Raw genomic sequence first — 10,154 nt, 5'->3', positions numbered from 1 at the left:
TGGACCATTCCGGGAAAGATGACAGATGTAGCCTGGCCCTGTTTAAACTATTAAGACTGATGCTGATTCAGTTTCTTACCCCGTCTCAGTTTCTGAATGCCTTCACACAGAAGGGAAGCGCTGAGGAGCCCAGAATATTCACCAGTAAGTGCAGCCGGGGCCGCAGATTCCCACCCGCCCCCCAACCTAGTGCACAAATGCTTAGGCTTCTGGTTAGATAAGAACAAATATCCCAAGAGTAATACCTCTGCCTCCACATCTTGCCCCCCTCCTGTTACCCGAGTAAGAAGGTGTGGGTCCCAGAGCCCCTGAGAGCAGGGCCATTTCAGATTGGGAGAACTGAGGTCCTAGAAGGAGGGACTCTCCGCTACTCCCAGCCCCAAGCTTTAAGGGCCAACCGGGGGAGAGGAGCCCTCTGTCCCCTTACCAGTTCTGACCCATTCTACCTCACACCAGTTCTTAATCTCACAGCATGGATTAGGTGGATCCAACTACGTTTTCTCCATCGAAATTGACTGTATTTTTTGGAACCAAATGCTACCGCACATGGGTCACTCTCCGCTGGAGTGGCCGAACCGGAGCAGGACTTTGTGTTCGGCCGGCGCAGCCTGAGCAGAGCAGAAGGGTTGGGATGAGCCGCCGCACCACCTGGGATCCCCGCACTGCCTCGCCACCATTCTTGCGTAGAACCGCCCAGGGCCGGCTCGCACCTTTGCCCACGGTGGACAAAGGAGCACAGAAGTTTTGAGCGAGTCCTTAAACCTTCTTCCTGAGAGCGCGCTTGGACGACCAGCCTGGAGCAGGCAGCTTGCCCTGTTCCCAGGAGGGACGCTGACAGAGAAGTGCATGATCCTTAAAAAACGGGGGGCGGGAAGTGGTCCGGCCCTTGCATTTACAAAAGACGACCCGCAATTCCTTGTGAAGGCCCAGTGAGTGCAGCTCTGCCGGGACTGCGGGGCTCCCCAGCCTGTGGGGCTTGCAGCAGCTGTCTTTGGGGACAGTCCCCAACCCCAGCCTTCCCCAGTCCTCAGCTGGGGTCAGATAACAGGAGGATCCAGGAGATAGAGGGGTCGGTTGATCCCGTCCTCCCCAGAATCCAGACTGTACTCAGGAAGGGGAAAAAAAAAAAAAAAAAATCCCTGACCAGGGAAGCAACAGGCAGGCAGTGAAACTGACCTTCGTGACACTGGCCAGAGATAAGCCTCTTGGCATAAAACAGCGCATCACACAACTCATCAGTGGGTTAGCACCCAATGGCAAGTGACTCGTGGTGCAACCAAGCGCCACAGGACTAGCCAGCAGGCAATGAACGAAAAAACCAGACGTGCCTAAAACAGAGTAGGAGGCAGCAGAACACGGGCCACTGACCACCTGAAACTGATGGCGGTGAGTCTGACCAGAAGAAGTTGTCTGGAAAGCAACGGGACTGGGCGAAGGCAGCCAGAATGAAATCCACCTGCCAGCTAGCATGCAACTAAGCACTGCCAGGGATTAAAGCAGGGAGCTCTGCAGGAGGGCCTCGGGGTGGACAGGGAGGGGGCTGGTCCCCGGGTGCTCCCAAACGCACTGGAGCTGCTGTGGGGCTCGGCGGGGGAGGGGTTGTCCAGTGCTTTTTGATTTACAACCGCCGTGCCCCAAGCGATCCCATAAATTTGGGGGCCGTTTCCACCAAAACTGTGAGTTACGATTTTTCAAATAAATACATTTTCCAATCAGACGGGTTCTGTTTAGGTTGAACGCGTCCCGAAGCAGACATCTCTCCATGCGGAAAATACACAGAGGAGGAAACGGAGCCGGGACAAGGCTCAGACGACATAAAAACTTGTGTAAACACGTTGTCATTTACGGACTTCGGGAGAGAAAGGGAGTGGGGGAGGAAGATGTTTAATTCTCCCTTGAGTCCTCAGGCCCCGCCCCCTGGGAAGACACGGAAAATGTAACATTCTTTCTCCCTAAGCGCCTGCGTGCTTGCTACTCATTAGACAGTGGGCAGCATTAGGTTTCCCTTAAATAGATTTTGCATTTTTTGTGGCTGTTACAAACCTAGGAATGGATAGAGTCCGTCCCCCTCACCCCCTTAGTCTTCCTTTAGGGAAGAGCGTGAGGGAGATAAGCCAGAATAGATTATTTTAGCAGTGGAGGTGTTCGATTTCCAGCTGTGTGCTCCACGCTCTGGGCCTGTCCTGTGCCACCTGCAGAACAAGGGGACCAGACTAGGTTCAGAGGCCCCTGTTGCACACAAGAACATTCACACACATTCGGTGCACAATTCTGTGCACAGCTGCAGGAAGCTCAGCAACCCCGGAAGGTAAAAGGTAGACGGCGTCACCTTGTAGCTTGGATCTTCTCTGGCAAGACCACCTCTCATCCCAGGAAAGGAGGGAATAAGGGAAAGACAGAGGCCACCATTGAACACGTCTCCCCTAGAGGTCTGGACACTGGCCGTGTGCCCCGGGGAAGCTCCTTGCCCTTTCCGGGCGGCATTCCCCGCGGTCCTGGCAGGATCTCTCAGTGGACTCGCTACTATCCCACACCGGCCAAGGCAACCAGGCCTCGCTCGAGGAGCTTCGAAGAGGAGACATCAAGCCGCTTTCTATCTCTTCGCCGCCCGACTGTTCCCCGGCCTCAGCCTCGGGGAGCAGGTTGGGTCCGACTGGAAAGTCCTAGACGCTCTTTAGATGCGGCAGAGAAATGTTTAAGGGATTTGCGCGCTCAAGCTGCGGGGTAAATGGCCCGCAGGCTGATTTATGGCGCGTTACTGCGCGACGCGATCCCCCAAGACAGCGAGAATATTTTACACCGCGCTAATATAAACAGGCGGGCGGCCGGGTCCTTTTTATGGAGTTCCTGTAATTACCCGCGCCCTGACAGGTCCTTGATTTACGGCCCTATTTAGATAAGGGGTCCAGTGCGGGGATTGCCGGTGGCGTCAAGGTCAGAAGACGCGGCGGGGAGAAGGTTTGCGGTAGGCGCCCCAGCGGAGCGGGCTCTCCGAGGCCTGCCAGGCCCTCGGGCGGGAGGGAGCAGGAGAGGGGCCCCGAAGCCGAGGCCGCCGTCACTCCGGAGGGCTGAGACTCGGGTGAAGCCGGTCCTCTCTACGGATGGGGCACGGAGCGAGGGAGGAGGCAGGAACCGCGCCCCCGCCCCGTCCCCCCCAAACCCCGCAGCGAATGAGATGGAAGCGGGTGGGATCTGGAACTGGAATTCAGGCCTCTGGCAACATCATCCCCACACCTGGCGATGCTTGGTCTCCCCCCGCCCCCCCCCCCGCCCGCCAGCCTGTAACGGGAAAGAGGAGGCCGCAATGCCCTCTGTGACGGCGCCGCGGCGGTCGGAACGGAGCACCGCACCGTCGCTGCCCCGCTGCCCGGGGCTGCGGCGGCGTGTGGAGGCCTGAGGCCAGCTCTCCCCTGCGAAGCGGACAGGCCCAAGAGCAGAGCCGCCAGGCATCCAGCCTCCTGTGCCCGTGCGAAGAGCTTCATTTGTATTGCTTCCTCCCGCGTTAAGTCAGCCCTCTGGACGGGTGTTCTGCTCCCACCCCCCAACCTACGGAGGAGGAAACTGAGGATGGGGAAGCTCACACCAGAGGAGCTACGTTCTCTCCGGGTTTCAACCCAGGTGGGCCCGAGTCCACCGCTGGACTTTCTTAGGCACTCCTTCCGTACAACTTCCAACCTCTAAGTGCGTAAGCTCACTAACAGGTCAAACGGGTGAGAACTCTTACCCGCCCAACCTCGCCGGCACAATGGGAGGAGGAAGAATGCGTTTGAACAGGCTCTGAGTGCCAGCCCTTCTAAAAGTGCCACCTGGGTGAACACCAAAGGGTTCCCCGGGGGAGGCGGGGCTGGGGAGTGCGGGACTGGTGGGTAGAACCCCGGAGTCCCTGGTTCCTGGTCCTTGGTCTGCGGATGTGGGCCCAGGCACACCGGATTCCTCCCCTGAGCCAAGAGCTAAATCTGAGTGTGCTGAGGGGGCGGGGGGAACCAGGGTGGGGAATTGCAGAACTCCAGACTATCGATCCTATCTCCTGAAAATGGAGGCGTGGAGCTCTGAGAGGGAAAGGAACACAGTGAGATGCTAGGTAGAGCCAGAACTCTCTTGCTCTCAGCCCAAAGCCATGTCTGTCAACCTCCTGGGTTCCAGACCTCCACCCCCACCCCACCACCACCACACCCACAAACATGCCGAGCAACCTGGGGCAGACAGGACACCCTCAAGGGTCTAAACGCACCTGAGCCAAGGCTAGAATTAAGAGCGCCACAGAATTAAGTTATTGCTGTTAAAACCTGGCCTTTTCATTTCACTAGTCTTTGAAGAGTCCAGGTGCTTGGTAGATGTTCAATAAATTATTTTGAAATTGAATTTGTTCTTTTAACATCCTCATGAACATTTCTAGAAAGACTTCTTTCAGTAAATAATGGAGTCTTAGCAGTGTTTTTTTTTAAGTAAGGGAACGCCACTGAAAGTAATTTTAAACCCTAGTTTACTGTCGTTGCAGTCAAGAGAAATGGCAGCACAGTAAAATGTGTACACATGTATAGTCAATGGTCCATTTTAGGAGGCTGGTGGTATCTGACAAAGAAATTAGAGCAGTGAGCTTGGGGAGGAAAATTGTGGGGATTTGTAATAAATATGCTCTTTATGCTGTTTCTCTCGGGGTCATGGTAAAACAATAAATTATCATCTTTAGGTGAAAAAAAAAGCACCTTGGGGGGCTCCCAGAAGGCCGGGTCTGGAGCCTCGGTGCCCTGGGGTCTACGCAGGCACCTGAGATCTCCCTGGCATTGGTCCTGCAGGAGACCGCCCAGCCTGGAGTCCCAGCGGGTTCCCTAGGGCCTCACTTGCAGAGCAGGCACCACTCATCTGAAGACTTCCAATCCTTCACAATCTTTGTGGGAAGTGGGGGCCGGGGAGCACCCTGCTCTTTAACCACCCACAGATGTGGGGGGTGGGGTGAGGAAGCCTGGCAATCTCAGGCCCTCAAGGGGTCTGGTGGAACTGGGACTCACCACCCAGTACGGATAATGCGTTCCCCACCACACTAAGCAGGCTGGATAAGGGGGTGGGGGGGGTGGGAAAAAGATCGGGACGTGTGGGCGGGTACTGGAGGGTGAATTTGTGAGTGTGTGGATAACTGCGTGTGCCTATGTGAGTCTCCTCATTCAGGGGGGTGCTGCGATAATGACGTACTACTGTTCAACTTCATTTCATCCACGTGGGAATGTGACCCTAGAGGTAAGGCAGAATGTACGTCACACTGTCTGGGTTTGTGTGCCCGTGTGTAATGTGCAAACATCTAGTTCTGAGCACCTGTGCACACACAGTAGTCATCCTGGCTAGGTACTTGCCTTGTGCTGTGGCCTTAGCTGTGACACTGAGAACACACAGAATGCGTGATGCAGTTTTTGAATGTGTGTGCTGGGAATCCAGCTGTGGGGAGTTGTGAGGAAATACAAACCGGCTGTACCCGTGCACAACTGTGGCATAAGATGGAGTGTAGAACTCTACGGTGGTGGGACATTTATGTAGAATGTGTGTGCCTCTACTCTACTGGGAGACGGAACCTTCTGCAGGCCCATGCATAGGCTTTGGAGTGGCTTAGCTGCAACACATCTGTATTGGGATGTGTGCCCTGTGGGCAGCAGAGAGACAATGTGTAAAATCCCAGGAATGCATGAATGTTCAAACGCTGTCTCATGTGGCTGTACATGTGTTATCCTGAGAATACACATACTTTTGAACATGTGAATATATGGACTTGGTGTACGTGGTGAGTTTGTGGAGCTGCTGTGCATGTGTAATCGTGGCCACTCTGAGAGCCTACGGGTGAAGATTGGGCCTGGATTAGGACAAAGGCTGGGTGTGTGTTGAGGAATGAGGTCCTTCTCAACATAGTAATTACTTTCCCTATCCGACACTCACTCAGGAGAGCCTCCAGGCCGGGGAGGTGCGGGACCCTGCAGAGCCACGGGGGAACTGGGCGCCAGGCACTCCCTCCCCTTGAACCTCCGGCTCTGCTGGGCCCAACCCCAGCGCTGCTGGCGCCAGGCGCCCGGAGAGCGGCGGGTTTCCAGCTTGCCTCAGGCAGGAAACCAGGACCTCCCTCCCTCCATGCACCTCTAGGGCCCACAACCCAGCATAAGTCCCCTGTGGGGGACTGGCCAGCCCAGGACTAGGCATTTGTCTATTCTCTCCTGTGGTGTCACCCCACTCTTTCCATTTACTCCCTTGTTCGGGAGAGAAAATAATAACAGTATCCACTGGTTAGGGGACCCAAGGAAAATCATGCATCTTCTCCGGACCCCTTCTCTGGGTCTGTACAAGGAAAGAGCTGGCCCTTCTCCCTCTACCTTTGGAACAAGCGTGGTATGCGCATAGTGGCGTTGGGTAAAGGAACGAATTTGCCCTCTAAAAAGAGCAGCCACATATTGCTCTTCCCCTTCCTTACCTCCACACTTTTGAGAGCAGGGCACACTCCCTCCACCCCACCCAGGGAAGGGGTGCTGGGAAAGGTTGGTGAGATGGAGGGACCCAGGTATGAGGGCATCAGCTGGGGAGCTACTGCAATGGGACGTAAGACAGGGAACCCCAGCCAGAAGCAGTCACCCTGCGAATTTCGGGTCCCAAGAGAAGCCCAGGAAAAGCTCCCTGTGGAGAGATTCTGACAAGCAGGGAAGGACCCTGGCGGGAGGAGGAACAGCAGAGGTCCAGGAAGCCGGGACGAGGTCTCAGTTTAGTCTCTGTGCCGGCGGGGGCGAGATGCCCCGCGAAACATTTCACCCAGCGGTTCGTTTTTCCCACTGAGCGATCCCGGCGGCTAGTGTGGAGGTCACGGTACCATCCGTATGTGTTACCACCCACCGCTGATTTTTCGCGCGGCGAGCTTTGGTGCGAGTGTCTTTAATCGAATCGTGCGTCCTCAAGCGGCAATGACTTGGTGGAGCACACCACTGCGAGCCGAGCCGCACCGCACCGCGGGCCCGTTCCGTTGTCCGAGGCCCTCGGAGAGGAGGCTGCCTCGGCGGCGGCAGTCAGCCCGGTAGTACACGCGACTTGGCAGGAGTTGCAGGAACTGCTCCCACCCGGGCGGAATGTGGCTGATGCCCAAGGGCCAGGGGTGTTCGGGGAAGAGCGTCAGAGGGAGCGAGCAGTGCCCTCTCGTCTGCTGCGCCCAGTGGGAGCCGTGGAGTTCGGGCCTGGGGACCGCGGCAATCCCGATTTTAAATTCTGGAGGGTCTAGAACAAGAACCTTTCTTTCTCAGTTTCCCTGTGTGAAATTAGATGACTCCAGATTTCTTTCCGGGGTTGGGGGGGGAAGGTGGCAACCACCCTCCAGGGCGTTAACCAGTATGTAGCCTCCGCCTCTCCCTCCCCAGCCGGGAACAGGATGGGGGGAGGGGGGAGGCGGGGCCGCCTCCCTGTCCCTGCAGGCTGCCTGGAGGCGAGTGGCGCAAGCTTAGTTTAAAAACAGGGACGGCCACCCCCTTCCCTCCTCCCCACCCCCCTGCCATTGGCTCCAGGGAGAGGTTGACATCAAAGCCGTGGCCTTATATAAGCCAGACCCCGAAGGGGAGGCCGCAGAAGGGTTAAACAGGTCTCCCTGCAACGGCTGGACCCGAGTCGGGAATCGTCGTCGTCCTCCTCCGCATCGCGAAATCTTCGCTGCTGCCGCGTCTGGAGATACTCGCCGGCGACGGAGCCCGCAACAAAGCGACAGAAAGTGGCAGACTGTGCGTCTCTTCGTTAGCCTTGCCCCGGGCTCTCCCACAGCCCGCGCTCATCCGAGCGCTGCCCACGGGTGGCCCGGGTCCTATTAGTACCGCATGCGGCAGTACTAATTGGGCTGGCGGTGCAAGCCAAGTGCCGCTCCAACATGAATATCGTGGGTAGCCTCGCACACCATCACCTCCCGCACCCCGCGCACCCCGTGCTCCACGATCCCTTCCTCTTCGGTCCGGCTTCGCGCTGTCATCAGGAGCGGCCCTACTTCCAGAGCTGGCTTCTCAATCCCCCTGACGCCGCTCCGGACTTCGCCATCGCTGGGCCACCCGCAGCAGTGGTGGCCTCAACCTCTGCGGCTTACAGTCAAGACTCCAGCTCCGGCCAGAGTTCCGGGCATCTGGAGCCCCTCAGCGGCCGCCTGGGCCGGCGGAAAGGATCAGGACCCAAAAAGGAGAGGAAACGCACGGAGAGCATTAACAGCGCGTTTGCGGAGCTGCGCGAATGCATTCCCAACGTGCCGGCCGACACCAAACTTTCCAAGATCAAGACCCTGCGCCTGGCCACCAGCTACATCGCCTATCTGATGGACGTGTTGGCCAAGGACGCACAGGCCGGCGACCCCGAGGCCTTCAAGGCGGAAATCAAGAAGGTAGATGGTGGTCGTGAAAGCAAGCGGAAAAGGGAGCTGGTAAGTTCGGGGGGCCTGCGAGCTCCAGCCAAGGGCACGAGCGGTGAGCACCCGCCGGGTGAGCGCACAATGGAAGGAATTTGCGTTGCCGTGCGCGAGGCTTTGCGAGGCTGTGGAGAGTTCTGAGATGGTCAAAATGTGGGATTTTGTGAATGAGGGAGATTCATATTTGAACTTAATTTGTAATGTGGGATAGTGTTTGTGAAGTTGTGAATGAAGACGGAATTTTAACCTTTTCGGAAGGGGGGGTCATGGTGTCCCTTTTAAGAATCCACTGGAAGCTTGAAACCCCTGGAAAATGCACACGTCCTATGTTTTGCTTCCAATTTCAAGGGGTCCTTAGCCATGCCTGGGCTCTCCTGGAATCCCGCTTAAGGACGCTGTGGGAATCCTGACTTTAATGTGCCTGAGTGTGGATTTATGCATATGGGTTTAGTTAGGGTTTTCAAATGGCCTTTACTGGAGAGGCTTGTCTACTTCTAACGTCGTACAGATAGGAAAACTGAGGCCCAGAGTGGGACGGGACCTGAAGTCCACCTACCCGAAGCGTCAGAGGTGCAGTACAACCAGGGAGAGGTTGATCACAAGTCACGTCTTCTACTCTTAGTCCAGAGCGCGGCGCACGGCACCGCGCGCCACTAACTACGGTCTAGTTCCAAGGGCGACCTTGATAGTTTGGTGTGTCGACGCCTACAAGCGAGAGCCCGAGTCTCACTCGCTTCTTTGGCTTTGGAGATCACAGGCTCTGCTCGTCTTTTCTCGATCCTCTCTAGTGCAGGCGACACTTTCTGAAGCCCGGTTCAGCGGGCCCAGGACTGTGGAACCTCAGAGGGCGGGGATTTCTAGGCTGGACAGAACTACCTTCTCTCGGTTGGCGCGCTCAGGCGTGCTGCCTGTGGAAGCTAACTAGAGAGCTTCTCCGGGTTTGATTGGACTCGCAGGGGCTGTTGTCAATGAGGGAAAGCTCATATGGGGAGACTGGGAAAGGCAGATCGAGTCTCTAAACCACCGTTTTGGGCTAGAGGAGATGCAGGCCCAGGGTGGTGCCTGGGTGAAAGTTATTATTGGGCGTATTCCTACCTTCTACGCGTCTCAGCCTCCTTCAAGCAGCACTGCTTGGTTTCTCGAGAGCCGGGAAGGGGGTTGCTAGGCTAGACCGGTTGCCCTTTGCTTAGCCTCTGCAGCTTCCCAGTGCAGGCTGGAGGAGACCCAACTCAACATCCAAGCCCAAGAGCGAAACCAGGTTGGGAAGCCTGTGAGATGTGTAGGGGAGAGCAGGTCCTGGCCAGCGGGGAAAACCGTTGATTCCCACCCCCTCCATTCCAATCCCTGCATTCTCTCTTGGGCACCATCACGCCGAACCTAGGCGCATCAGTTTCACTAGATGTAAAAAATTCTCATTACCGAAACTCTATAGCAGCTGCCCGGCCCATCCTGCCCCCAGGAGCTCGGCACATAAAGGCAAATTTTATGAGCTTGTTTGCCTATTGCACAAACAGAAATCTGTCACTTGTTTAAAGGTTCCTAGTCACTGCTCCCGACACCTTCCCCCCACAGCCCACTCTACGCCCCCGTGACCGGAGCAGAAGGATTTAAACCTGTCTCTCTCGCCCCTTTCCTTGTGTGTGTCCTCTGGCAGCAGCAGCACGAAGGCTTTCCTCCTGCCCTGGGCCCAGGCGAGAAGCGGATTAAAGGGCGCACAGGCTGGCCACAGCAAGTCTGGGCGCTGGAGTTAAACCAGTGA

At 56.5% G+C, this 10,154-nt stretch overlaps 1 protein-coding gene across 1 annotated transcript; it reads left to right on the top strand.

The window, feature by feature from the left end:
* The first annotated feature begins 7,873 nt into the window (after positions 1-7,873).
* HAND1 (heart and neural crest derivatives expressed 1) lies at positions 7,874-10,154 on the top strand. Its single transcript, XM_024576732.3, has 2 exons — positions 7,874-8,410; positions 10,050-10,154. Exons 1-2 carry the CDS (start codon positions 7,874-7,876, stop codon positions 10,152-10,154), a joined length of 642 nt encoding a protein of 213 aa, XP_024432500.1.

This window comes from Desmodus rotundus, chromosome 6 (genome assembly GCF_022682495.2).
Source record: "Desmodus rotundus isolate HL8 chromosome 6, HLdesRot8A.1, whole genome shotgun sequence".
NCBI classification, from domain to species: domain Eukaryota; kingdom Metazoa; phylum Chordata; class Mammalia; order Chiroptera; family Phyllostomidae; genus Desmodus; species Desmodus rotundus.
Note: the sequence above shows the minus strand (reverse complement) of the source record. Positions and strands in the feature narration are given on the sequence as shown.

Bases quoted from the DNA above. Each gene is read 5' to 3' on its own strand.
- HAND1 (XM_024576732.3), top strand. From the start codon at position 7,874: ATGAATATCGTGGGTAGCCTCGCACACCATCACCTCCCGCACCCCGCG. The intron at 8,411-10,049 runs GTAAGTTCGGGG...GTCCTCTGGCAG, and splicing joins GCAAGCGGAAAAGGGAGCTG to CAGCAGCACGAAGGCTTTCC.